Source organism: Apiospora hydei, assembly GCF_038363865.1.
Source record: "Apiospora hydei strain CBS 114990 chromosome Unknown utg000002l_segment0_segment0, whole genome shotgun sequence".
In the NCBI taxonomy this organism is placed as follows: domain Eukaryota; kingdom Fungi; phylum Ascomycota; class Sordariomycetes; order Amphisphaeriales; family Apiosporaceae; genus Apiospora; species Apiospora hydei.
The window spans coordinates 1,682,155-1,709,805 of record NW_027117361.1 but is presented as its reverse complement, the minus strand read 5'-3'; the positions used below and the strand labels follow the sequence as shown (position 1 = coordinate 1,709,805).

The window sequence follows — 27,651 nt, the reverse complement described above, 5'->3', positions numbered from 1 at the left end:
AGGAATATTTCATACTGCCTTCGCCAAGGTGGATCGGAGAGCACGAACCCGATGGGCGGATGAGATACTGGTTATGCATACGTACTTTGGCCCAGTTGAGTCCGGGCCGGCCGGTACAGGTGGTGCCCCGGAGACCGTGGCAATGATATTGGGACAATTCGGAGTTGGTCTGATTGATTCCGGATCGATCAGGGCGTTGCTTGCAAGTCCCCCAACATACTCCTGGAGATAGTTTGTACCTACTTACATAGAAAATGGAATCAATCTCGGTTTCGCCAGAATAACGGTAGAACAAATTGATTAATCTTTCGGGTAATAAAAAAAGAACACGGTGGAATATGTAAACAAGCGCATCTCATTTTGAGGAGTCCGAAAGCCTGACACAGGTTCAACTCTCGCCCCTAAACGTGGAATTGGTGCCTCCTATGTAATGTCCGGAGCTGTATCTCCTGCCAGCCAGAGGGCACAAGGTTTAACTCAAGGTTCAACGATGGCAGCATACTCGCGGGGCTTCTTCGGCTCGACGGTGAAAGCCACATCCTCATATATTATTGCTTCGTTTCGTTTGGGCAGACCTGAGGCGCGACGAGGAGAAGCAGTCGTCGCGGAAGTGGCCTCTTTCTAATGTCGGCGGCGTCGTCACCGTCGACAACCCGCCACAACAGTGGCGGCATGGCTTTGGATTCTGCTCGTGGAACTCACGTAGATGGCCACACTACTAATCAACGATCCTCCTGAGCTGTGGCTTTCGGAGGCACCCTTTCTTCTACCGGTAAAGCAGGTTTCCAAGAATCCAGCTGTAAGGAAAATCGGCAAAAGACCGCGAGAGAGAGCCCTGGTCTGATCCGCCGCGCTCTTCTACGGCTGATGATATATACCAATTTGCAGACTCAAATAACAATCAGCCTCCACTGGCTTGGCTTTCGAGACAACGAGAAGCGGTGTCGCAGGACCGGTATTGACATAGCTCGGGGCACGTCGGCATTTCTGGTGTAAGTACTTTCGAGTACCGGTAGACGGGAAGCCCGCCGCTAGACAGCGGAGCTTGCTCCTACCTATCGCATCGTTGGGCCAACGAGCCGCGTTGCAGCACAATGCTTTTTGTGCTGCTGCTGCTGTAGCATGTTTGGAAAATGTGCCCAGATGCAGCAGCCAGCAGCGGGGACTTTTCTCCTGGATGAATAAGACACATCAGTTTTGTTGTGTATATATGCATGCAGTGGTGGGCTGTTGCTACATACATGCATCTTCGTATTCTAGAGCTTGGCTGGTTGCATGCTACCGGAGGGGACTGGCCAGAAGCGACACCAGTCACGAACCGCAGCTACCAAAACGGTGCTGCAGCTGGGGAGCCAAGGAGCGCAGGCATGTTGGCCCAATCACGACCTGCATTGTCACATAATAACCTAAATGAACCCAGAGAACCTTTTTAGTGCCAGGGGACAAGGGGGATAGCAGCAGCGGCTTTCGTACGCTCCCTGCTAGCCACTTAGCCAGGACTCTCCCCGATGATCTTGGGCTACGAGTATCTCTATTTCCCACGCTGAGATGCACTCGCTAGCTTCGGGTCGATCTCGCAGCCCTATAGCAACAATCGGTATATTGGCTCTCATCACGCCAATGTTTCAGTCCAAAGAAGGAAGTTTCTGGTGTCAGCAATAGGCGGAGCAAGTGAAAAGGCAAGACGCCTTCTCATCTCTAGCAAAAGGAAGCACTCTCTATAGACGGCTTCCTGTGCGACCTATTGGTCCATACGTTGCGTCTGCGGGTAAGCCATCCTATCAGGGGGCGGCGCCGACATTGAGGGTGTAGAGGAATCGAGAGGCTCATAATGGATGGGGTCCCACCAAATGGGAACGACAATGATATATTAACTTGCACAATTGCACGCCCGGCTGGGGTCTCATCTATGGCAGGGCGTTACCAGGCAACGTTGCGGCGGCCGTGTTTCTTGCGCCCGTCCTCGGAAGAGAGCGCTTCTAGGTAGAGTCGACGACGGCCGCCTCCTTCTGGCGGAGGGCTGAGACACGGCCAACCCAAATGTGTAAAGTCGCAAAAAGTCAAACTTGGAAGAATGGCATGCCCCTAAATGAAATGGGCTGGCCGCGTTTGGACACGAGAAACAGGTGGAAACAACACCCTCTCGTTCGGTGGTGTGGTAACCAATCTGCAGATCCGGCAATATTATGCCGCATGCAGCCCATTCGTCAACACTCTCTGGGTCGAGGTAGGTAGTCGTTTAATAACCTAGTCAAATTCGGTAGGTACGTGGAGGAGGGGTGCCCAACATGAAGGGAGGAACTTCGAGAAAAGAAAACAGCAACGGACGATGGGGCTGTTTGTTGTCCTCGATTCCAACATTTGAGGCGCAAGTAGAGTAAGACAGTGTTGCGGTAGAATAATGCGACACAGTTCGTGATGCGTCGATTTGTCTGCCGATGTCTCAACTTAGATGCTGACAAAGTTATCGTCGATCACACAATTCGTCAATTGGACTGTGCAGTACTGGACTGTGCTTTGCTGGCTTGCTGGATCGGATCGTGGGGTTGGCTGGCCGCTGCTGCTGCGATGCGATCGGCGGTTCGGGTCACTGCGTTCCATGAGCCATCTTGCCATAAGCACACGCATGTACGCACCGAGCAGCAGCAGCAGCAGCAGCTTACTGTGGTTACCCGTCTAGCCGGATCACACAAAACAAGGAACCAGGCACGATCATCCGCGGCTCCATCCGACGCCTTTTTTCTTCTTCCCCTGTTGACATGTGTGGACGTAGACAGCAGGCCATTATTTCACATCAGCTCGTTTTTATGCTTACATGGCGTGGTGCCTGGCCATCTTTTGGTTTTGGCTTTTTCCTCTTTCCCGCAGCAGGAGCAGCGGAGAAATGACTACGGCCGTGACTGTGAGGCTTGATCTTGACTCTCGACTCTTGACTGGATAATATTGTTGCTTGCACTTGGCACTCAATCACCACCAATGCGCAACGAGAGCAAGCTAGTTCTTGGCCTAAGTCGAACGTAGGTTGCACCACCCAATGATACTGAACCGGCAGAAGATGCACCAACCAGAGCAGCAGGAAGTCGACCCTGCCCTTGTCCACTGCAACCCTAGCAGTGCTACTATATCCAGGCTACCCGCCCTATCGCAAAGATGAAGGGTCTTGTGATGGATGGGCAGAATCCCTACCAGACCGCTACCCGCCTCCAGCTCTTGTTTGTTACCCCCGTACGTAACCCCATGGCTGCATCGCATCCCTTCCCTGGGGACAGGTAGGGCTAGAAGTGTGTGTATGTGAAGCCATCCTCTTGTTCTCTGTCTCATCTAGAAAACAAGCCGAGATCTGAGATGAGTCGGAAAATTAGGCTTGGAACATGGAGGACAGGACACAAAAACACCACAGCGCAGCAGTTCCCACTCGAAGCCATCGTGACTGAGTTTAGTTTTCATTTCCTTCCCGAGGGCCATCGTCTGATGTAATTTGCGTTAGCCCTCGACGCTACCGGTGCTAGCAGGCCAATGGCGGGCAGGCGAGGGGCAGCATGACTGGATTAGTGAGAGGTACTGAGAGGGGATGGTACTGGAACAGAACTGGGAGGGGGCCCTGTCAAATGCGAGGGTGTCGATGCGGGCGCGGCGCTATGGCTAGCCTGGGCTCATTGGGCTGCCCATCCATGCAACCCCGGATTGCGCCCGTGGCTCCTCTAAGCCGGATTCGGTTCCTGGTCGAGTCGCTGTCTCCCTCGCTCTCGTGACTGCTGGGGGAGCTATGTTTCTATTAAACCGCATGGGTTGCCCACCGACCCTCTGCTCGCTGATCATGTTTGATCTGAGAGTGACATCTTTTTCTTTCTTTCTTTTTTTCTAACGCACAATCTTTCACCAGAGGTCTAGCCTTTCCTGCTGTCTCAAGACAGGTCTCTGCCGGCTTTGGTGTCCTGGTCTGGTCCAGCACACACAGAACAAGCAAACCAGTCCCCACGAGACTGACGAACCCCCGGGTCGGGTCCACGGACACTACCACCTCCCATTATAAACTCCAGCAGCGCCGTCATCGAGCCACAAAACTTCGGGGCCATATCGTTCGACTATCCCCCTCCCGAGTGGGCTACCAACTGACGTCAAATCCGCACATTTCGCGCATCAAGGGCTTGAGGACCCTTCCGGGTGTTGCGTAATCTACCTAATCTTTCAATAATTAATAATCTCTGGGACGGGGTTGAGCCTGAACTAACCTGGGTTGGGGTTTCTCGGCACTTGGACACCAAAAAGCTTGAGGCCTGCATGTCCCTTCTGCCGTCTTCAGACTCTCTTACTACCTTTTTTTATTCCCGGGTCTATACACCCGACGCACAGATATGCAGTTCGCCAGGGTGAATCCCAGGAATGACCTGGCTCTGAACATGACCATCAAGCCGCCAGTCAAGGCCAACGGCAGGACGAGACCGTCACACCCGCCCAAATCATTGCCGCCGGACCCCGAGGACCTGCGGCGGAGGCTATACATCGTGCTTTCCGAGCAGAACGCACAACGGGAGGCGCGGCGACTGAGGGCATATAACGCTGGCGATGGAGCTTCTTTTGACCCATCTCGGGCGGGTTCCTCTGACGCCGGTGACGTTAATGCTTCCCTGACGTCGGTGTACACGAGAAGGTCAGCAACAAGCTTCGCTGCTAGGGCGGAGGCTCCAACGGCCGGGACCACATGTCCGGGTCTTAGGGTGGTCATCGCACCGCCGCGAGCAGATGCGAGCTTCAGGGATCAGAACTTGCGACGCGCCGACTCCAAGATGGACACGGCTGCCACAGCCAGAGACGTCAAGCGCAGCAAGTCGTCATCAACCAGGGCGAAGAAGCCGGCAACGATAGAACCTGCCCATGACGACCAGCCGCCGGCAGAACCCTACCACCACGTGCCCCAGGTGGCCGCCCAGCAGTTCGCCAGGACGGCGACGGCCAAGCCCAGCCTGTACGACATGAGCAACGTCCACCCGCTCTCGCGCCAGGCCCTCAAATTCCACATCGAGGGGTCCGCGACCGAGCGGACGGAGCTCGAGTCGAGCAAGACGCCCGGCGAGCAGAACCGCGCCCTGCGGCGGGCGCAGAGCACGCGCGAGAAGCTGCAAGGGCGCAACCAGTTCCAGGACGAGGCCCATCCTACCGGCGCCGCCGCTATCTCCCGCGGCCGCCATGCCCGCGGCGCGGAACAAGCGCCACTCCCTGCCCGCCGACGGGTTCGCCGTCTCCGCCGGCGGCGGCCCCATGCTCTCGTCGTCGCCCGATGGTAGGAACCACCACATCAACCACAACTGGAACTGGGCCAACATGGGCGACATCGTGGAGGACACGCCGCTGCACACCAACGGCGACGACTGCCACTACAACTACCAGACGGGCGAGTTCTCGCCGGCACATAACCAGGCCAGCAACAACAGCAGCTACCACCGACGCCAGCGCTCCCTGAGCTTCGCGGACCTCCTACCCGGCGGCCGCCCCGGCCCCGCCGTGGACATCGACGGCGAGCCCCTGGTCGTGCGCAACCGCGCTACGGGCGCCGACCGCCGCGCCGACTGGGCCCAGAAGGACGAGAAGGACCAGAAGCTCGCGCAGCAGCAGTCCAATGGCCCCAGCAAAGTGCCGAGGAGCCCGCTGCTCCGCAAGGCGGACTCGCTGTGGGCGCTCAAGACGAAACTGGTGTCGTCCTCGAAGCTGCATCTGAATAGTAATTTTAGCAGCAGCAGCGGCAGCAGCGGCAATAAGTCGAGGAATAGCGCTACTTCATTGGAAACGGGGACGACGACGTCGCCGGTCAAGGCGCTGTCGAGGGGCGGGTTCTTTGCGCGGCTTAGGCGGTTGAGTTGATGGAAAAGCGCGTCGTCGAGCTGTTTGGAGTTGGGAGTTGGGGTCGGGCTTATTTGGAGTTGAACGGCATCGCTTGCTTGCTTGGTGTCGTGAGGGGGGCAGGGAGTGTAAAAGTGTGTTCAGGGTTGGGTTGGGTAGGTTGTATAAGGAAAGGAAGGGGGCTATTGATCACGATTAGTTATGAAGTCCACACTTTGAATGATAAAATTTAATATTTCAATGTCTACAAAAACAGGTCTTTCAAAGATGTCGTGTCGTTGGTGTTTGGTGTTCGATGTCGTAAGTGTGATCAGCATGGAGCAAATCGTACATAATGTGGCGTCCAATGGGTCGTTGGAAGCAAGGCTGTTACACCGCATTGGGCGATGGCGTTGCATTGGTATGAGATGGCTCTTCTTGGGACATCCTGGATATAATTTCTGTCTGATATATAACCGATTTAGGGAAAATAAGTCTGGGGTATCTGGTAGTGATACGATGACTCGTAGCAACGGGATATATTACTGTGATCCAATATTCAACAACCAATGTTTTGTGACCTCATTCTTCCCAGCAACCCAATTGGGGTCGTCAATGCCGACGAATGGCTCGTCATTGTGGCCGGCGTAGATCTCTCCCTGTCGTCTGGGGTCGGATCCATCGGCTGTATACTCGGAGGTTCGATGGGCGGTTTGAAGGTATCCTGTAGTCTGCTGTCCCTTCGACTTTAGTCCAATGGCGTGGGCTTCGCTACAGCGTCCCTCATCTCACTGTAGGAGTACGCCGAGTGATACTGCGGATCTATACATGTTGTCGAGAGTAGGATATTGTGGTCAAGTACAACCTGAAGAGTCCTAACCGTGTTGGCCTCTGTGGTTGGCGGGTGGCATTGGAGATATGTATGTCATACGTGATTATTCAATTATTATGAGCATGTAACTATCTATGCTCGTTGGTTTCATAGTCCTTTTCTTCTTTCTCATCTCTCTCTCTCTCTTCGTAATTCCAGAACTCCTGGTTTCGTTCCGGAGAGTCCAACAGATACCCTAGTCCTTGCCCTGCTTCTGCTCCTCCTCCATGAGCTTCCGGATGACCTCAGCATCGTGCTGCGCAGCCCGGCGTCGGAACTCGGCGTCCGGATCCTCGCCCTTCTCGGCCTTCTCGGCCAGCTGGTGCTTGAAGAGCTCGCAGTACTCGCGCAGGCCCTCGCTCTCGGCGCTGCCGCGCGGGGCGGACGACAGGCCGCGGCGCAGCGCGGTCATACCGTTCTGCAGGCCGATCTCCTGGGTCCAGGGCTCCTGCTTCTTGCCGCCGCGGCCGCCGCGGCCGGGCGGGGTTGGGGACGAAGTTGAGGCGGTTGCCGCTCTCGTCCTTGGGCGGATCCGTCGAGTCCGCGATGGCGCGCAGCTGATGCGGCAGGTTGGGGTACTTCTTGAAGAGCTTGGTCAGAGGCGAGTGGCCGCCCTCGGGCTCGGGCTCATTGTCTGCTGCGGCTGCCTTGGAGGCGCTGCTGCTGGACTCGGGCTCCGGCTGGGGCTCGTTGTCGTGGATCTCACGATGGGCTTTGGAACAGGGGAGTGAGCATCTGTTGGGTTGAATGTTAGTTATGAGGTAGTTCTGGTCGTATTGAGATGTGATAACGATATAAACTTACGTGTACTTGGCACACTTGGTGCACTTGTACTTTCCATCCTCCTTCTCGCAGCTGATGCAGATTCTCTCTGCGGGTATCATGGGCGCCATCTTGAATGGTCTCTTGAGGTTGGTTGTGAGTGGTGGTGATGGTGGTGTTATTCAGTGACGTGATCGAGGCGCGCGACGGGGGCGCGCAAAGAGATGGTGAACGGGCAGTGAATATGCGCCTTCCATCCACTCACTCTTTTTCCGTCTTATCGATGAATCGTCGATGCCCTGTCAACAGTAACAATCGCGATGTTCTTCGCGCCCTTTCACCTATCGATAAGGATCTATGTGATGTGAACTGGCGATTGTTGCCCCCAAAAAATTGCACATCAACCGATTGTCTTGGCGACCTAGCAGCAGAGCAGTCTCAAAAATGAGGATATACTAGTAGATCTACAAGCAGTGGAGGATATGGGCTCAACATCCAGAGTTGTCGCCACTGAAGAAGTTCTGAAGAGGTTTGTTGTCAGAGCAAATCCATTGGGCGTCTGTGTGGTTCAACCAGCTATCTCTTAGTCAAGATCTTATAGTACCAGCGGAAAGAACGCCTCAGGTAGAACTTGTCCTTTCACGTAATCTGGGGTAACCAGTCCTAGGACAACGGGCAGCGAAGAAATAGAAGTGATAACTGGGCATCGACGGTATAGTTGGCGATGGGATAGCGGGTGATGGATGGGCAGCAATCGCAGCGCGCTCCAACATATGATAGTACGACAGCAGCTGAGTATTGCTCGTAGGTGAAAGTATGGAATAGCGGGAAATGAAGGTTTATGCAGTTGGAGGCATTACAGTCCAAGGGTTCCTGGAATATATATGTAGGTCTACAACAATACTGGAAAAGGGTCTGGACAAGGCTAACAGGTCAACTTCGCATCCGCTGGATCTCTAGATTAATCAAAGGTTTCAAGGCTGGCCAGAGAGTCGGTTCGGTGGAGTTGACATTGGCACGAGATTTGGTTGGCCCATAGTTGGGTTTTGTCAGGGTCGTTTTGCGCAGGCGTTGCTCGGGAAGGGGAAAAGAAAAATACTGGCGCTGGCGCTGGCAGACAGAAATTTGCGTCATGGGGCATTGGGGGGGCGGAAAATGGGCAGAAAATGGGGGCGTATCCGGCAGGGTGGATTTCTAAGCGGCAAATTTTCGAACGGTTAGCCCGAACGTCGATGGCGGGCACTTCGGCCTAGGAGCTTAGGTAAGGTTAATGGACGTTTGGAGCTGCGAGTGGCCAACGAGACAGCGACCTATCTAAACCTACAACCAACATCCAACCTCGACATTGACACTGCCGACCAACCCAACACCTACAACGACGACGGCTGGTCCAGGACTTCTCGAAGACGAATATATATGTATATCGACTAGGCGCCCTCCCTACCAATTCCTTCCCTCAACGACCGATATCCTAAAGAGAGTCGTGACGACATACACACAATGACAGCTTCCAGCCAACTTATGCGGCCAGCCGCAGCCGCCGCCACCACCCTCCTGTCGACCTCGACGAGACGAGTCGCCCCCCGCGCCCGCACCTTCGTCTGCGAAGCCACAGCAACCGCCTCGCGCAAAGCCCACACCAGCGCGCGCATCTCTTCTTCGTCTACCCGGCGGCCCGTCCTCTCTTCCTCTTCCACAACCGCCGCCGCCGCCTCCCGGTTAGTAACGCCGGTCCAGACCCGCAGCCTCTTCATCCAGACGGAGAACACGCCCAACCCGGACGCCCTCAAGTTCCTGCCCCACCAGCCCGTGCTGCCCGCGGGCCTCCCGACGCCCTTCCTCGAGTACCTGAACCCGCGCTCGACGATCGCGCCGCCGTACCCGTCGCCCCTGGCGGCGCAGCTCCTGAACATCGACGGCGTGATCGCCGTCTTCTACGGCGCCGACTTCATCACCGTCACGAAAGCCGCCGACGCCAACTGGGCGCACATCCGGCCCGAGATCTTCAGCCTCATCACCGAGGCCATCACGGCGGGGCAGGACATCGTGACGGTCAGCAAGAAGGCGGCCGTGGGCGACATTGGCGCCGACGGCAAGGAGGTCACGGCGGCGGATGTGGAGGCGGCGGGGACCGGCGCCCCCGAGGAGCAGGATAGTCTGGCGTACGACGAGAACGACAGCGAGGTCGTCGGCATGATCAAGGAGCTGCTCGAGACGCGCATCCGGCCCGCGATCCAAGAGGACGGTGGCGATATCGAGTTCCGCGGTTTCATTGATGGACACGTCCACCTCAAGCTGCGCGGTGCGTGCCGGACGTGCGACTCGAGCACTGTTACGCTCAAGAACGGCATTGAGAGCATGCTGATGCACTACGTAAGTTTTCTTCACTCCGTGTGCCCCAGCCCCTTCAAAGCAGGCATTAACAAGCATGATTCACAGATCGAGGAAGTTCAAGGCGTACACCAAGTCACAGACCCGGAGGAGGAGATTGCGCTGGCTGAGTTTGAGAAGTTCGAGGAGAAGCTGCGGGCGCAGAAGGGTCCTGATGCTGCACCTTCGGCGTTTGGCAAGGGAGCCCTTGACTCGGTCCCCGGTTAAAGGGGAAGTATAGCACGACGTGTAAGAGACTGTATATTAGAACTATCCCGGTCGAGGATGGGAACATGCTTTCTTTCCTGTACAGTACTCTGGGTGTGTCCCTTTCTGAGGCCTGGTCTATTCTTGTGTTGGCTATAGCGACACTGACAGCTGGGATGCACACCCTGGATAAACCTCTGTCAGTCTATCTACACATTCTATATGGCTGAGTCACACAAATACAAACTTGTCTGTCAAGGAAAATTCAATACCATGTGGTTTGCACAGCTTATGGCCCCGTACCTGCAGAGAACCCCAAAGGCTCTCCGTGAAACAGCCTAGATTCACATATGAAAACATATAGGCAATACCTACCCTTAAACCGCTTGATGTGCCATATCCCGCTATATCTTATCGCAGCTCAGCATGGTACCCCTTTTTCATATGCAAGTCACCACCTCAAGGTGTAATACACGTTCCCTTTGCCTACCTGGGATTTAGCCGAGAGCCGAAGACTCTGTCTTTACTCATTACTTGTAGGTAAATAAAAGCTCATCTTGGCGAGGCTATCATATCTCAGTTGTCTGTCTTGGTTGTTGGGCCCCATCAGCCAGCCAGCTACTCCACGTCAAATGAACGTCCGCTTCTGTAGAAACCTTTCCAGATTGACCTCCTAGCAAGTTCACGCAAGAATCTCGACAGCACAAAAAGGGGGAGGGATTTCTCCCTACGAGAGACAACCCAAAGAGCTCTACAGAAAGATGGAGACTGAGCGGCCTAAATCGATATGTACTGAGCTCGTCGGGCAGTTGGGAGAAGGAGAAGGACGTTCACCAAGCAGCAGTCTGTTACCGTCGTGTCGCCTACGTGTTGGCAGCTTTCCCCCTATTAAGCAGCTGGCCGGAAAGCGGAAGCAGACTCAGTAGAGCCATACGGAGGAAGTCCATGATGGACCGCCAGTATTGAGCCCCTGATATATAAGAATAGTATATCGTCAATTGGTCCGATTTGGACATGTCCAGACTTTGGTAATCTCACCTCAATCCTAGTATGGACGTTCGTGATTATCATTGATGTCCCCCATACGTGGTATCATGCCTGGGGGCTATATTCCCCCTCAAAACTCGAAGCAGAAGAATGAACCAGTCCATTCACTGTTGTATGATACCACAAATACACGGAGGGTTATTATTGATGATATGTCAAGTTATATCAAGGTACACCGTATCCAGGCAATCTGGTGATCCCCACTGGCGACTACATAGATCCCTTCGTCAGACCTGACATTGGGGACATATCACAGCGTCCCCCGGTTCATACGTCAAACTGCCACGCAGAAGCCAGAACCAGGCAAGGTTCCGAACCGGAGCCCTCAGAAACACGCTTGTATCGGCCCTTGCTGGCATTGGCCCACTGGGCAACGATTGCAGATTTTCGATGGGAGGCCCAAGTTCAATATCCATCAGATGACCACTTAAGTCGCTATCCTTCCCCCTCATCAAGATCGTCCTATCTAGAGCCCGGGCTAAAGAAAATAGACTTCAACGAAAGGGTTCTTTGAGTTCTGTCTTTTTCGAGACTTCGAACTTCGAATGTTCCACGTGGTAACTTTATGAGAGAGAAAGGAAGAGGGGACAGAGAGGGGAGAAAGTTGGGCTTTTTCTCATAGCGCGTAGCGGGCCGTGGTTGTAACACAACATCACGTCAAAAAAGTCTATGCGAGCTTTGGGGCTTAGGTTAACGAAAGGAGGTCCAACTTGTCAAGTCAAGGTCTTGCAGGTTTCACCGCAGAAGTCGAAGAAAAAATGCCACCCATGATGGGAATAAGAATGCGACAGATAAAGAGAAAACAAGAAAAGGCTTTCCGCGAACCATCAAGCACCAAACCTTAGGCCCGCGGGGCCCATTGTATTGGATGTTATTCATGCCCGACAGAAACAGTAGCTGTCAAAACACGCGCTCTGATAGAACAAAGTCAAAATAGGTTGTTTCCGCGAGCAGGGTGTGGGTTGCCGGTCAGACAGCCTCCCGTCTGCTGATCCCTTGGCGAGAAGGCGATCGTCCAACGTACCCCAGATTTGGAGAGACTAGTTGCATAACCGGATAGCATTGCTACTGAAGCAGCTCAGCAAAAGGGCAGAGGGGGTGACATTGCCCGTTTGCCGTGTCTTGTGTGCGGCGTGCGTGGTTTGAAGAAATCCAGTTCGTGGCGACATGTCGAGAAGAGGGGCGAACCGCGAGAGGGGTCACATGGGGGACGCCTCTATCATGCCACCAACCAGACGTACGTCAAGTTGCATAGTCATCGGAGGTATGCAGCATCTTCCTATGAGAGGCGCCATTGAAGAACCCTGGACTGGACTGCGAGAGAGTATGAAGGAGAAAAGTGTACCTGGCCTAAATCTTCCGATGACGTAACTAAATGGTCTGCCGCCGGTATGATATGGTATTCGAATCCCGTGCAGAACCGTGTCCAGAGTCCAGGCATCCTAAAAGAAAGCGACCGTTGCAGCTACGTCAGAATTGCGTACCGTTAGTACACTTACGCGCGCCAAAATAAAAACAGCCTTTGAGCGCAGATAAGAGAAAGAACTGTGCCCAGGCCCAAAAGACCAGGCACTTGAGGAAAACGGTTCCAGATCTTTAGTCGGCGCCATCGCGGTAGGTAGGTGCTTGGATATTCCACAAGAAACAAATTGGTGTGACTGACCTGAATTGACAGGTAACGTATGGAGAGAGACGGTCCAGCAAGGTTGGCACGGATCATCTACTGGGGTTGGGATGTCGGTTTACGACGTACAACGTAAACGTTCAAAGCTCTCAGAGACCCGGGTACCGAAATACCACTACCACTCCATACCTGGTCGCGTGCCGTGGTTCGTCTGCGTCTGTGCTCGTTTCCCGAGCAGATCGATGTAGGTATCGCTTGAGACATGAGATGCCCTCTGGCGAACAGATTGGCGGCGCCCAGGGATCTCCCTCCAGTGCATTCCCAAGTTGTGTAAGAGATTGACGGGATTTTTAGATCTGTGGTGGTGAGAGCAATTGCGATAGGCCACCTGGGACCAAGCAAGGACCGTTCGCAAAATCCGGGGTAAACGCCCCTGACCCCTAGCCCCCTGCTTCTCCTTCCAGTGCGCAGTGTGTGCGCACCGACCCCTGCTGCTGCTGCCCGCCCCGGACCAGTAAAGTTCGAGACGAGTTGGTGCCTTTCTTTAATCGACCTTTCTTTCCATGGCGGCTTGCGAGAATGCAGCGTGATTGGCACGACTGTATCTGCAGCTTGCAGTAAGTAATAGCGATGTATTGCTTCTTCGCGATGCCCGTCGCTCTGCAACCATCAGGCAGGTAAGTGACATGTAGTTTGCATATCGCTCAAACGTGCGTTTTGCAGGATGCCATAACTTGAATCTTCCCATGTCGAGGAGCAGTGAGGGGAAGTGCTGCGGCTTCGAGTCCTCGAGTATATGCGCTGCATACCCAGGATATAACAATTGGATGGAAGAATACAGTGCTTCATTGGTGCTGCTACGGTCGTTCCTCGGAGACTGCTGTATTCCGTGACTTGCATGCATGCCTACAGCGTGCATGTAGGTAATCCAGGGTACATGCATGTCTTCGTATCACCTTTTATTACTCATGTAGTATGGCTTTCTAGCCCCGTGGTAAGTCAGAGCCATGCGTTGCGTTGCAAGTGGTATTGCCAGCACTGACAGTGAAGAAGATTGCATTGACAGCCCTTATTGTGGGGTTATGTGAGGAGGGGCCAAGACGAGACGACTGCAGTCTGCAGCATTGATCGAAAACAACTTGTCGCGGGCGCCGACTGGCTGCAGCGGGGGGCAGGATGGTCTGATACTGATTATTTCCGTTGCAACCACCACGCACAAATATGCAGGTTGAATAGGACGTTCAACGGCGGGATTTCGCTTGGTCGCTACGCGGCGGATGCTAACCAGGGTGTCTGCCAAACAAAAGAAGGGTCGCCTCTCGCGTCAGGTGAAGGTTCTTCTCAGGCCAGGGTAGCCCTCTCGGTGAAAGCAAAGGAGGGTGGCACCAGCCGAATAGCTCTTTGCTTCCCCTGCGGTACGAGCCCCGCCTAGAAAGATCGTCGGCACCATCCCATATCTTGAGGATGGCAAATGCCATCCTGATTGGTTTGGCGCACCAAGAAGCTCAAGGGGGCTCATCAGAGACCAAATCATAGCCGAAAGTTAACAACGTTGCCAACAGCAAGAGCTTTGATGTGCATGCGCGGTAAGACTTGCAAGTTGCTGGTCAGTCTTGTTAGGCCAATGCATACGTACATATCCAGAACAACCAGAGGGGATCAACGGGAATAGTTGAGGCGCCATCATGGCAGCCACGGACGAGACGAGAGCCACAAGTTGTGTTCCCACAGGCTGGTAACATTCTATAGGACGCACAGGTTTATCGACTGGGCCTAGCAGGTTCGGCAATGAAGCGTCGGTGCAACGTGAAGCCCAACATCGTCAGGTTTTCTTGGCCAAGATTGGGTGGTGGTGCAATCAGAGTGGCTCCGTGTGTCCCGGTTCAAGTTAGCTCGGCGGGTTGGAGGCTTGGGGTGCTTACCTTACCATCCGATGCCATGGCCGTCGGGGCAAAAAGCGATTTTGAATTTCTGGGTACTGTTCCGATTGAGGCTGGAATATCCGTGGGACCAGGTCAGAACAAGGTCCTGGAGAGGACTGCTACGAGTTGGTAGCGGGACAGAAAGCGAAAACACATCACGGGCCTCCTTGGCGGGTTAGGGATTACGCCGTTCGAAACGGTGTCGCTGTCAAGGAGGCCAACAAGCTCAGGCTTCTTCGCCCTTGGATCGCATAGATCATCCATCCCCACACTTTTCCTCGGACGGCAAATTATTTTAGCGCACTTAGTTGTTAGGTATACCGAGGTGCTCAGTGCCTACCTTTAAGGTCTACAGTCGGGAAACCAGAAGTCGGCGTGTAGGTGGACAAGTTGGGGGTTCGAGATGGAGGATATTCCGCATACTTACAGTACCTCAGGGTGCTAAAGACACCATACCGGTACAGCTAGTAGGACAAGCAAGCCCCAGGGGGTTGCTTTTGCTCTGCCTGCGTGCGGGGATTGGTCCATGGCAAAGGTTCTGTCAAAGACGAGGAGCGCCAGCAGCCAATAGACTTATTCTGGAGCACACCCTCCCGACTCATCTCAAGGCCTGCCTCTTTCGAGCTTCGATCTCGAGCCTGACCCGATGCCGACTAAAATTGGCATGTACCCACACGCCTAGTCGTAGATGCTGCAAGACATCTGCCCATCTGCCCATGAGCCATGAGGTAGCGGGAGGAGACCGAAGTACGACTACGAGTACATCTGACTGCACAGTAGGGTTCAGGGTCGTGGATGGGTTTTGGTTAGAGGGGGAGTGGGAGTCTCTGCTTCCATCCTGTCAGTTCACTTTACTTATTAATGAGACGGGACTGAACTGCATTCCCCGACTTGATTGCTTTCTTTGATGCAACTCATTTGCATACGCGATTACAGCCACATACACACACACACACACGCATACAGCAAAGAGTACTCCGTACCTACACACATATCAATCGATCCCTCACCTAACAGCCCCAGCTCCTTGTGGGTACTATCTGACATCCAGGTCCATACTGCACCCATCTGGGCACGGCTAATACACGCCTAGTTAAGCTGTCAGCTGACGTCTTTCAACCAACAGCCAGGCAAACAAGGTACGTAAAATCCCACTCACTCGATCAGTTACCTACGCACTCGCCCACCGTTCGTTCCAAGGCAGCACACGTCTTCGGGATCTTGGACTAAAGCGCATTGCATACGTTTGGCACGCCCCGCAGCCACGCAGTAAGAAGAAGCGCAACGCATCATCACATCGCCGTCAGCAGCTCGAGAAAAACGAAGCCAACATCCACAACCGTAACGCAGATGTGTTGCGGTGGGCCCCGTTTCTGCAAGCCAGAGAGTCGACAGCAGACAGACAGGCTCGGTTCACACAAGGACATTAGCATCAAGCATTAGGCATTAGGGGGGCACCCTGGCCTGCTTGCTGGGCGCTAGAACCTAGTCCGCTCCACCACCCGTCGAGGCTAAAGGACCTCCAGCCACTTTGTTCGCCCAAAGTCTCGTGTGTGCCGCTGCAACGCTCACTCTGCCTCTCCCTCTCTCGTGCGCCAGAAAGCAGAAGCTACTGAACCGAGCAGGGGTGGGCAAGCTACATGCACTAGCACCAAAAAGCAGCAGTTAGTACAGTGGGAGAAGCCAGTAGACCAGGCGCAAGAACAGAGCAAAAGCGAGCACCTGAGCACCTGAGCACCAGTCACCAGCAGCAGTTCGTTCACCTCGATCGATTTCCCCGCTTCCCAACTGCACTTGGACTTAATTGATCGACTTCCCCGGGCCTGATTCCCTTTTAGTCAAATCCTCCCACCTTCCCTCCTCCTCTTCTTCTCTCCCTATACTCGACCTGCTCATTTGTCACCCTAGGAGCAGTCGCCGCAGACGCAACGACATATCCTCCTCCACCTCTCCCTCCCCTCTTGTGTGGTTGGCCGGCACACTACCTCAGCTTGGCGACAGCGCGCGACAGACTAGACACCCTGCAACACCTTTCAACAATGGGCAGAAGCTACAACCTCGCGTAGCTGTATTCTGTTGCAATCACTCTCCTCGAGGCCGCACCTGGCGAGAATCGCATACGGATTTCGGGGGCGCAGAGAAAACGATCAGCCACCCCTCGTCCCGGCACACGTGAGAAAGGCGAAGAGAGACTGCGAGAGAGTGAGAGAGAGCACGAGAGAGAAAAGAGAAGGCGATTAGACTGGTTTTCCATTAGAGAGACAGAGCACATTGTCTACACCCTGGATCAGGGAGCCCGAAAGAGAAGAGAGAGAAAACAGTACAAGGGACGCAACGCGCGTAACCTCGGACGAGAAAGAGTATGCGCCCAAAGCTCTCGAACTTCCAACCCCAGATACGATATCACCGCTCCGTATCCGACCCAAAGCGTGTCCCGGCTGGCGCCCAAGGACCTCTGGACGGCATTCAGTAGTGGGATAGCCTCCCATCGACAATCTCTGTCTTTGTTGACATCCGACCCTTATTTATCTTCAATCATTGTTCTTCCTATCCGCCCGTTGCAACCTCTAGACGGCTTTTTGCGATACCCTGTGCATAGATTTGGCGTTTCCTTTGGTTGCGGCTCCAGGCATTGGTGAGTGCGGCATCAGCTCTTTGTCATCAGAATGGGCCGAGTTTGGGTGGCTCGACTTTAATCTAATCTCGTGTGATCCATGTACGGGCCCGTTCCTCACGGGGCTGCGGATCTCTATGTATTAGTGGGGTTGGCTGCTACGCTTTGCGGGAGAGGAGCTCTCTCGAGCTCGCCCATTTCAGGGTCCGCTGGAACATTATATTCACACGCTCTTCACTGCGCGCACAACACCACCACATTGTATCCCCTCTCAGTCCTTTGGGCGGCGCACACCTTTCCAGTCATTGTTTCCGTTTGATTTTGTTATTGTTCTGGAAGCCTTCGTTCTTCACCTGGGCACCCCAACTGACTCCAAGCTCAGATTATACTTTCGCAACGGTCACCAAAAGCATACACTACACTACACCCAAGACGCCAATTCCTGCTATTACTGTCACCTAATTGACTTTGGGCGTCTCTCTGCACTTGAGATCACACCCAGTCCCCAATCCGCCAACCCCAGTTATTCTTCTCCCCCGTCTGTGGTCGACTAGTCCAGACAGGTCTCTTGGTGTATACTTACTGACCGGAGAAGTCCGCAACGCTCTTCGTCCGCTGCACCGAGCGTTCTACTTGTGTATATAATATGAGCTCCAGCAACAACAAATCCGGCCCGGGATCCAAGCCTGGGCAGGTGGGTTACTCTGCGATAGCTCCGAGTAATCAGTCCCTCCTCCTGGATAAGCTCAACGTTCGGCGCTCAACCCCCGACTCGGAAGCTTTGGCAAGTTCAGACGACGAGGTTGATCCTCACCGCACCGATCTGCCACAAGCTTCTTTTCAGCACCAGAAGCCAGTCCGCCGTGCCTCTTGGTTAAACAGTACATCCCAAACAACTGTGCCGCAGCCGAGAAAAGGCTCCTTCGCCAGCAGCACCATGTCGCCAACTGCTTCTCATCCCAGTACCCCGTCGGCGGACCCCGGCATGGGTGGGTGGGGTGCGCATACCGTCGGGAGAAGCCACCAGGGCACATCTTCTTTTCCCTGGGGTACTGGAATTTGGAACACCGATCGCAGCAAGGAGCCGCCTTCGCGACTTAGCGAGGTTCTGCCGTCACCTACGTCAGCTTTACCACCCGGCATGGGCAGCGGCGGTTTGTTTGGAGGTAACGACGGCTCTCTTGGGCAGACTTCACCGGGCCCAACCGACCAGACTTCAAACTCTCAAATTCCTTTTGCCATCCCACTCCATCCAACACCAAAGACCTATCGTTCTCAATCGTATAGTGTGGGTCAGCTTGAGCCCGACGCAAACACGCCAACCCTGCCGTCTTCCATGGTAGGCAGAGGTGGCCGGCCCATCGGCCATCCGGGACTGCAACACAGACCCTCGCGACCCAGTATGCTCAGCGAAATGTCGAGCGAGGGTGCTATGTTAGGCAAGGTTAAGGAGGTGGACGATGATGATGAGCAGCAGAGTCCTCGTGGCTCGGCTCCCGCGATTCACCATCAATCTGCCGAGGCAAAGACGATAGAGTTACTTGCTCGCGAGAATGCCATGCTTCGTCAGCAACAGCAGCAGCAACAACAACAGCAGGCGCAACAACAACAGGCTCAACAACAGCAGGCGCAACAGTACCAGAACTCTCGATTGAGACCGCGAGCATCTACTGCAATCGCATATGGACTCGGCAATGGCTACAGTGTGCATGAATCCGTGCCTGAAGAGTCGGATTATGCCATAGACGAGCTTGATGAATCGCAAGACAATTCCGAGGCGGCATCCAAGCGAGCCTTGGGCCGTCGCATGAGCGAATACGGAGCTAACGCCTACAACAGTCGATCTCCTCTGTATCCTGTTGAAAACAGGAAACTCGAGAATGTCAAAAAGGCGTTCTGGCAGAGCTCCCTTGGATTCGGCGGCCTGGGTGATATCCCGCAGAGTCGTCGACATTCGTTCGCTGATATGCCAACACGCCAAGGGTCAATCAGTTCCATCGGGGAAGCGGCATCACAGTACGAAGCAACGTCGCCAGACGCAGCTCACGCACATGATATGGGCGGCTACCATGACGGGACGGCTTACAATACTGCTGGTCCTGGTAAGTCACCGTTGAATTACGTTAACTCTGCGATTGATCATCGTCTAAGAGGCTCAACAGCGTCCTACTTCACTGGCGGTTCTCATGTTCCTGGAGCCCACCAAGCCATCGCATCTTCGGCCTACGGGAATCCCTACGGCTCTCCATATGGCATGCCTCCTGCCTATGGAAACAGACCCCCTTCGCCTCATCGGGGCATGTATGGCATGAGCCAGCCACGACACAACCAGCTCCTCTATATTGTCTTGTTCAAGTGCTCCCGAGCAGACGTCTTCTACATACAGGAGGGCACTGGATTGACTGTGAAACCTGGTGACCTTGTGATTGTTGAGGCGGACCGAGGCACCGACCTGGGTACTGTTGATCGAAGTGAGGTTGATTGGCAGACCGCCAAGGAGCTCAAGGAGCATTACGCGGAGGAACACTACAAGTGGTTGATGATGTATTCCCAGAATGCCGCTGCCGCTCAAGAGGGAACTGGGGCAGGCCTTATGGCAGCTTCGAACGGAATGCAAGGAAGCGCCATAGGTGGTATGGGGCCGCCAAGCCAGCACCATCTCCAGGAGCCTAGTGCCGGGGAACTTAAGCCGAAGCTCATCAAGCGCCTTGCACAGAGCCACGAAATCCACAACCTGCGAGAAAAGGAAGGAAATGAAGCCAAGGCCAAGAGGGTTTGTATGCAGAAGGTTAAAGAGCACGGGCTTAACATGGAGATCTTGGATGCGGAGTTCCAAATGTGAGTTTCCACCTCTCGCGTCACGTTAAGTGCGCAGCTTTACTAACTTGCAGCAGGGACTGGAAGAAATTGACATTCTATTACTTTGCGGATGCTTACATCAATTTCAACTCTCTGGTCACCGACTTATTCAAGATCTACAAGACACGGATCTGGATGTCAGCCATTAACCCGGCGTCATTCGCGAGCCCAACGCTTGGTCTTCAAGCACCCAGCGGTATCGGCCCCGGTGCCGTTGGTTTAGGCCGAGCAGGCGCTGGCAATGGAAATGCCTCTTCGAACGCTGACCGCCGACCAAATCAGCAGCAAGAGCAGCAAGCTCCGTACGCAGGTGGTAATCCCGCTGGACGGTCCTTTCCACCTGCATTTAGTCAGCCCTTCGCCTCGGATCGCGGGATTGCGGCCAATAACGCCTACCCGCCATCTGCATACCCATACTCTGCGTATGGTGCTTTCGGCACGGGCAGAACTGGCGCTGCCGGTTACGGTGGTGGCATGATGCCCAGCATCGATGCTTACGCCAGTGGTTTCCCCCCGACCACGGATTATCAGACAATGCAGGGCCGATTCCCAAGTCCGCATGGCACACCCTCAGCTCAGGATACCAAAACCCCGTCGTCTGGTCCCCAGAACGAATGGCTTGGTGCTTTCCAGAGCTTGTCTCTGAACTCTCGCTAGTCATCCACGTTGAAGGTTTCTCGTTTATAGTTGATCTTTCACATACACAATCGCGTCACAGCACACGGCTGGGATTCGAAATTTTCGCTCCAGATTCAGAAAGAATATTGGGCATGTCGATATTGCTTGCAGAACAGAACAGGCCGTAACGGTGACTTCACTTGTTCTGACGGGCCTTCAAAAATACTCCTTTTTTCGTTTTTGTTTTTGGCAGATTCCTCGGATTCAGAAAGGATTCCGAAAAGGCAGCGATGATTTCGGTAGCTACACGACGTCAACGACAAATGGCATAAGACGGTATCAAAAACTCATTTGCAGCGTAGGGAAGGAATAGACAGAACGGCTTTTGCACGAGCATGGATGTAATTGTGGCATCTCGAGAAGGAGCGAGGAAGGAAGAGGAGGATGCTTGTTTCCACATTCCTTGGGTACCGGAGGTTGACTTTTCAGCATTGTACGATCAAAGATTCTTTTCATTCGTTCTCTACTTTTGGTGGTCGTGGCACGTTGGTGGTGTTTGCCCATCGATACATTTGAGAAGGGAACCCCCTATTTTTGCAGTATGGATTTGTTTTTGCTTTTTCCTTTCTTTCTTTTTTTTCTTCAAGGAGTCTACTAAGAGGGGAGGGAATCAGATAGTGAAAAGTTGACGACATGGGTCAGTGGCTTCTCTTGGAGGAATCTGAATAATCAAATCGTGCTTCCTAAATAAATGTGGTCTCCTGCTCGTGCTGTTGATGATGAGATACATGCAATACGTCTCAATGTGGCGATTTCATCCAAATGCATGATATCGCATATACTGTGGAGATGTAAGTACGTGTAGCTTTTGACAGATAGGACATTCCTGTTCTTGAATCATTGAAATTGGGCTACCTGCTCATTGCACATTGGTCCAGTTTGATATAAATCTAGTTAGCTATCGTACTTTACATAATCAAAGGACTACACATGTATCAACCCGGCAGCCAAAGACTCGAGGTCATATTGACTCTCGCGACATACGTACTTATATACGGTATTTTCCCTTCTTCTTCTCAGAATACGTGGTCCAATGCCCAATGGCAGCCCCGTTATTCCAGGGCCCAAGTTTTTACAGTGAAGTTCTGTTATTGATGTACATACCAAGTGAAGTAAAGAGGGAAGTCACGATTTTGTAAGTGGGTTCAAGTCTTTCCAAGTACGTGGCCGTGACTTCCTAGTTTGCATCTTGCATCTCTCCATTTGCTAAGTAAGTACCTAAGGTAATCAGGCAATTGACGGTCTGACGGTTACACATGAGGCAAGAACCTGTTCACGTCTATTTTCCATTCGGTTCCCGGGTTTCAAACCTCCTTGCCAGACACGCCGTGGAACAACAGATGGGACTTAGCAGTTGACTTCCTTGTTCCGCCCGCTTCTCATCTCTTTCGTAATACCGTCGTTCTCGATATCCTGTGATGCACACCGGTACTTGGTTCATCTATCGTACGAAAGCCCGTGCATCCATTGAACCATGCCACCCAAACGAGCACTGAAGAGAAAGTCTGCTGGGGATGAACCCAACGGTCAGTTTGCCTACTCCTCCTTGGCTTGCCAACATACTGAGAGCCATGTTCAGAGCAAGACAAGGACTTCGTACCTGCTCGGGGAAGTCGCAGCGAGCCAAGACCCTCTACCAAGCGCAACAAAGTCGAGCCCAAAACCGAAGATCGGATGTGAGTGATATGGACGGACAAATAGACAAAGGCGCCACCACTGACTGCATCGCAGTGATCCAAAGAAATGGACAGAATGGATTGAAACTCTCCAGAAGAATGAAGGCCTGTATTACGCGAGGGAAATGGACATATTCTTCGACATCATTCAAAAGGACACAAAAAAGTACCAGGTATCCCTGGAGGAACAGGTTGAATCACTGTAAGTGGACCTAGTACATTTGTGCGAAGGCACGGTCTGACCCCTTTGACAGCCAACCTGGCGCATCAGAGACGGACCCGATCGTCGAGAGCGCCTACGAGATCGCGACATCCCTCCGACTTGATGACTCTCGGAAGGAGGGAGACGCCTTCTTCCAACAGGCGCAGGATGCCCTCGAATCCAGCGCTCGTCTGCTGGAATGGCACAAGGAAACCGAAAAGGCCCTCAAGGGAAAGGCAGTCGACACGTCGATCTTGGCGACGTGGAAGAAGGACAGAAGAGACGTGAAGGAGGTGCTCACCAAGGGACGAGAACACGCTGGGATGCTTGCAGCGAACTACCTCGCCCCCGGAACCTTTTCACCATCGGATTTGGACAATGACGAGGCAGGAGAACACTCAAAGAAGGCGGCAAGCATGTTCCAAGGCCGTCAGCAGACGAAGCCCGAAGACTGCTGGGGGCCAGCTGCTGTCCAACAGTTTGAACACTTCCGAAGCCTCGTGAATTCGGCCCTCGGGAAAGCTGATGCGGATGGCCATGTGACGGCTGGCCATGGTGGTATCTCTGATACACGAAGGATGCAATGATAGAGGGTAATTTGGCAAGTGAGTGAACTATCTATTGGCTATCCCAGGCAATTGAACTGGACTATGTAGACACACTTCGGTTAGCAAGTAGCAGTGATCAAGAAAGAGAGGATACAGAGCCTTGCTCATCTTTACGAGCAACATCAACATGCTGTTGCCAATGGATGTCCATGTCCTACACGCAGATGATATACAGTACAGTAGTACATGTCCTGGTGCTGATTACCTAAGTGCTCCAAGTCCATTGATGCCAAGACGGTCCTGGCCGAGGTGATCGCAGGTGCGCAGGTAGTGAAGTTTGGAGGGTAGAGAGGAAAGTGGGGAAGTGCACCCGGGCCAGACGATAAGCCAAGCTAGGCCAATCTGAGCTTAGACCCTCATTTTTCTCACCCACAACCCAATTTGTGTGCCCCATTGAGAAATTGGTATGCTTTTTCTCGAGAAATCCTCCCACCTCTCTTCCCACTTGTGAACAACCAAAAACGACACACGACCATCCAATTTTGCAGGCCACAATCTCCAACCTGGTACGTTCTTGACGACACATTCCTTTCTCGATCAACATAGCCGGCCTTTGATCTTGCTGACACGACAACAACCAAACAGCCAAGATGGGTGCCCTCAAGTACGTCGAAGAGCTTCAGAAGAAGAAGCAGTCGGATGTCCTGCGATTCCTCCTCCGAGTCCGCTGCTGGGAAGTATGTTGAACACCCAACCGCCCGTTTCTCCAGTCCACCAAGCGACACGGCACACACACGAACAAACATATGCATTCAATGACATTTCGATTGGATGGATCACTGGATGATCATGTGGACGCCTGTGTTGTCCCGCATCTCGCCGGCCCTCGAAGAAGCTGCAAATGAAAATTTGCCTCTTTTTTTTGTGGGCTTGGCCACAGATCGGGACACCTGTGTCTTTGCTATACAGTCGTTGAACATTTGCTGAGACTGCATCAATATAGCTCCGTCAGTTGAATGTCATTCACCGCGCTTCCCGCCCTTCGCGCCCCGACAAGGCCCGCCGTCTCGGCTACAAGGCCAAGCAGGGCTATGTCATCTACCGCGTCCGCGTCCGACGTGGTGGTCGCAAGCGACCCGTGCCCAAGGGTGCCACCTACGGTTCGTCTTTCCTGCCTCTAGGGAGATCCCCACTTGGCATGCTATCAGCTACTAATTCCCTCTGCAGGCAAGCCCACCAACCAGGGTGTTAACCAGCTGAAGTACCAGCGCTCCCTGAAGGCCACCGCCGAGGAGCGTGTCGGCCGCCGCTGCGCCAACTTGCGCGTCCTGAACTCCTACTGGATCAACCAGGACTCGACCTACAAGTACTTCGAGATCATCCTGGTCGACCCCCAGCACAAGGCCATCCGCCAAGATCCCCGCATCAACTGGATCGTCAACCCCGTCCACAAGCACCGCGAGGCTCGTGGTCTCACCGCCACCGGCAAGAAGTCGCGTGGTCTCAACAAGGGCCACCGCTACAACAAGACCAAGGCTGGCCGCAGAAAGACCTGGAAGCGCCACAACACCATGTCTCTCTGGCGATACCGTTAAACGCCGCGTCACTCCTGGTGAAAGGGGGGCGATTGATCTGGGCATCGTTTTGCGATGGAGTGTGGTTATGCTTCATGGAACGGTTCATTGGGCATGCAACCGGCTGGGGAAAAGCTCGGCTGGTCTATATCAGGTAGCTGACAATGACGAAAAGCATTTGATCAGCAGCACCAAAAATGGGTTTTCTACATGGCGTATTGTGACAATGATAATGAGATTCTAAAAATCCCTAAGTAGCCGCTACTTCTTCTCGTCTCCCATGTGAGCCTCTTTTGGCATGTCTTGGTCCTCCTGATATGTCCCGTCGTGTGAAAAGCCCATGTCCACCTCGGTATCAATGGTACTGGCATCTCAATTCTAGATCAATCCTTGATGTTCGTTCTTATCCCCTTGACGGCGACAACGCTGCCTGAAGGTAGGTACTTTCCGCATCGGGATAATCGACAGGCCTAGTTGTTTGTTTAATCAGGCATCATACCCAGTAGGATAAACATTATGCCACGGTACCAATAAATATACCACCATTGGTAGACATCATGAAATGAAGGGGGCAGCGCTGTCGCCATCAAGGGGATACGTGGGTTGGTTCGACGTGTGACCTGGCGGTGATACTGAAGTAACCCTTTCCCGTTCTACTTTGTTCCTATAGAACAATATGGAGCCTTACTGTTTCGCACAGCCTCTCGCAGTAGGGTGTCTTCATCCCTTGTAGACCCCATACTTGTTACACCTTGCTAGTCCCCAGGAAGATGGAGAGGAACTCGAAGCTAGCATTCTCTGGGCATGCGGACTGCACTTGGTGAGATTGGTTTTTTTGTTTTCGGTTCCCTTCCCGCCAATCACAGCCACCTCGGATCCAACAGTGGTTCTTCTGGTCTCCTCTCTTTCTCTCTATTGTCTTCGTCTTTTCCCACACTGGGGTAGATTCTATGTGTTTTTGAGGAGCGGGGAAGTCTCTTCACTGATATGTTATATCATTGGGCGTTCTTTACTGAAAGGTAGAGAGAGGTAGAGGCCGGAGTTAGGGCAAGTTTTACCTCATGGGCGAAGAGAAGAATGGTATCATCACACGACACCGGCACCACTTCTTTGCCGCCCGTAGAGGAAGAGTAGAGACAAATGCTTTGGAAGCAAGTCCTGCCGCCATCCACCTGGCCAGACCAGTACAGTACAGAGAGATGGACTAGCACATACAAGAAGAGTCCAGCAAGCTGTTTAGAGGGGTTTTGATCATGTATATGGCCTGTACTGGCCAACGTGGGGCGTCGTCTCCTGGTTTCTTGACCTAGGAGTCCGACCTATCTCATAAAGGTAAGGCAGTCCAGGGCAGTCAATGGTGCTGTTCCATATTCCACATGTTTTTACCAAAAAATAATATACTGCTTCCAGCAGATTATTGATGCACAGAAACCCAACTGGCTGGCTGCTCTCCTGATGTGGTTGTTGTTTACCAGCAAAAATGCCCAAAGCGACAATTTCTAACCCAGCAGCCCCTTGCTGAGATAGCTGCACCGTAGAAGCAAAGAGAATTAGTCAATGGTTCAGGGCAGCCAGCGTACATGTGTAAGTATGCTGCTGGAGGGAAAGGTCGTATGCAAGCATCATCCACCACACTCGACAGTTCAGAAGGCAGCCATTCCTCAATCTTGCTAGGTGCCACGAGGAATGGACCCTGAAACAAAAAATGACGATTCACTATTGGGCCATCGTCTATTGCTGTGTGCATGCTTGTGTCAGACGGACACTTGCACTCAAGACCATATGCCTGGACGTTGATGTAAATCACTGCTCCACGTGGAAATGCTGCCTCATGGACTGGATTACACCTACCAGCAATGTTGATATTCGTCTCATCCTGATACGAAAGGTATGTCCCTTTCCAAATACACAACATGATTTATGGGTGTTCATTAGGTGTCGTGTCACAAAAGCAAGCAGAGTCGAAGAAGTTTATGTCATAAGCCTTTATTAGGGCAATCTATCTGCAAAGTACACGCAATATGGCACCTTCCCCTCGATGCCAAAGATCATTTTGCCCCAGTTTCATGTGCAAATTTCTCGTCAGGAGTCGCGCAACCAAACGCTCCCATGAAGCTTTGGGGTGCAGATCGTCACACCGTAAGAAGAGAAAAGAGAAAAAGAATTCGCAATCCTTAGTTTCCGTAATGAACAACAAGAGAGAATATATCTTGGGGATATGTCAATCGCTTTCTGCCTCCCCGAAAAAAAAGAGTTTCTTCTGCGCGCATCTCCTTTGCTGAGGGTATCCCATTGTTCTGAGAGCTAACGAAAAAGCTCAGCCACTTGCTTGCTTGACAAGGATCCTCCCGGGGTTGTGTCTATGCCGTATCTCTCATTCCTCGAATGCCATGAGGATACTGTAGGTTGAGGGGGATAAGGTGCTTGCGTTGCTGAGAAGTGTTGATGGCTGAAGTTCCGGTGAGTGTACTAACGCCACCCGTAAATGAAGAAGAGAAGAAGCGCAATGGATCTCCCTCGCCTGCCCATAATGCTGCCGGCGGCAGCTGGCATAACAGGAGTGGGTAGCAAGCTACCATAAGGGTTGCCCTCGAGTCCTCGTCGTTGTGAACCATCGTGATGACGTTCATGAACACGTCGGGATTCGGAGATCATGCGTAGTGCCAAGTACATCCGAACCAGAAAAGACAATGTAAAGAAAAGGAAGAAAAAAGCTGCTAGGAAAATCTATGCTGGGCGAATTTGTCGCCCGCGATCCTGATACACGGATACAGGCCTTGGGAGATCTGGGTATGGATGCTGGTATCGTTCTTGGTTGCCCCAAGTCACGAACGTTCCTCAGCCAAGACCGGCAGAAATCCAAGGGGATGATAAGTTTGG

The 27,651-nt window shown here is 53.1% G+C and overlaps 7 protein-coding genes across 7 annotated transcripts; 6 read left to right on the top strand and 1 right to left on the bottom strand.

Annotated features, from left to right (window-relative positions):
• Nucleotides 1–4,355: 4,355 nt before the first annotated feature.
• Nucleotides 4,356–5,285, top strand: PG997_000529 (uncharacterized protein; the record flags this gene model as incomplete). Its single annotated transcript, XM_066804844.1, has 1 exon — nucleotides 4,356–5,285. One exon carries the CDS (start codon nucleotides 4,356–4,358, stop codon nucleotides 5,283–5,285), a length of 930 nt encoding a protein of 309 aa, XP_066674617.1.
• Nucleotides 5,286–5,322: 37 nt separating this feature from the next.
• Nucleotides 5,323–5,859, top strand: PG997_000528 (uncharacterized protein; the record flags this gene model as incomplete). The annotated part of the gene is made up of 1 exon (XM_066804843.1): nucleotides 5,323–5,859. One exon carries the CDS (start codon nucleotides 5,323–5,325, stop codon nucleotides 5,857–5,859), a length of 537 nt encoding a protein of 178 aa, XP_066674616.1.
• A 1,025-nt stretch (nucleotides 5,860–6,884) lies between these two features.
• On the bottom strand, nucleotides 6,885–7,581 carry PG997_000527 (uncharacterized protein; the record flags this gene model as incomplete). Its single annotated transcript, XM_066804842.1, has 3 exons — nucleotides 6,885–7,136; nucleotides 7,183–7,423; nucleotides 7,493–7,581. The coding sequence occupies 3 exons, from the start codon at nucleotides 7,579–7,581 to the stop codon at nucleotides 6,885–6,887; spliced, it is 582 nt and encodes a 193-aa protein (XP_066674615.1).
• Nucleotides 7,582–8,950: 1,369 nt separating this feature from the next.
• PG997_000526 (uncharacterized protein) lies at nucleotides 8,951–10,048 on the top strand (the record flags this gene model as incomplete). Its single annotated transcript, XM_066804841.1, has 1 exon — nucleotides 8,951–10,048. One exon carries the CDS (start codon nucleotides 8,951–8,953, stop codon nucleotides 10,046–10,048), a length of 1,098 nt encoding a protein of 365 aa, XP_066674614.1.
• A 7,832-nt stretch (nucleotides 10,049–17,880) lies between these two features.
• On the top strand, nucleotides 17,881–20,750 carry PG997_000525 (uncharacterized protein; the record flags this gene model as incomplete). The annotated part of the gene is made up of 2 exons (XM_066804840.1): nucleotides 17,881–20,072; nucleotides 20,129–20,750. The coding sequence occupies 2 exons, from the start codon at nucleotides 17,881–17,883 to the stop codon at nucleotides 20,748–20,750; spliced, it is 2,814 nt and encodes a 937-aa protein (XP_066674613.1).
• Nucleotides 20,751–22,245: 1,495 nt separating this feature from the next.
• Nucleotides 22,246–23,236, top strand: PG997_000524 (uncharacterized protein; the record flags this gene model as incomplete). The annotated part of the gene is made up of 4 exons (XM_066804839.1): nucleotides 22,246–22,297; nucleotides 22,351–22,447; nucleotides 22,503–22,649; nucleotides 22,702–23,236. The coding sequence occupies 4 exons, from the start codon at nucleotides 22,246–22,248 to the stop codon at nucleotides 23,234–23,236; spliced, it is 831 nt and encodes a 276-aa protein (XP_066674612.1).
• Nucleotides 23,237–23,642: 406 nt separating this feature from the next.
• On the top strand, nucleotides 23,643–24,837 carry PG997_000523 (60S ribosomal protein eL15). Its single transcript, XM_066804838.1, has 4 exons — nucleotides 23,643–23,763; nucleotides 23,843–23,934; nucleotides 24,201–24,357; nucleotides 24,425–24,837. Exons 2-4 carry the CDS (start codon nucleotides 23,848–23,850, stop codon nucleotides 24,790–24,792), a joined length of 612 nt encoding a protein of 203 aa, XP_066674611.1. The 5' UTR covers nucleotides 23,643–23,763; nucleotides 23,843–23,847; the 3' UTR covers nucleotides 24,793–24,837.
• Nucleotides 24,838–27,651: the final 2,814 nt, after the last annotated feature.

Excerpts from the sequence above, each read along its gene's own strand:
- PG997_000523 (XM_066804838.1), top strand. The coding sequence starts at position 23,848 with ATGGGTGCCCTCAAGTACGTCGAAGAGCTTCAGAAGAAGAAGCAGTCG. Across the intron at positions 23,935-24,200 it reads TCCGAGTCCGCTGCTGGGAA|CTCCGTCAGTTGAATGTCAT; the intron begins GTATGTTGAACA and ends GCATCAATATAG. Across the intron at positions 24,358-24,424 it reads GCCCAAGGGTGCCACCTACG|GCAAGCCCACCAACCAGGGT; the intron begins GTTCGTCTTTCC and ends TTCCCTCTGCAG.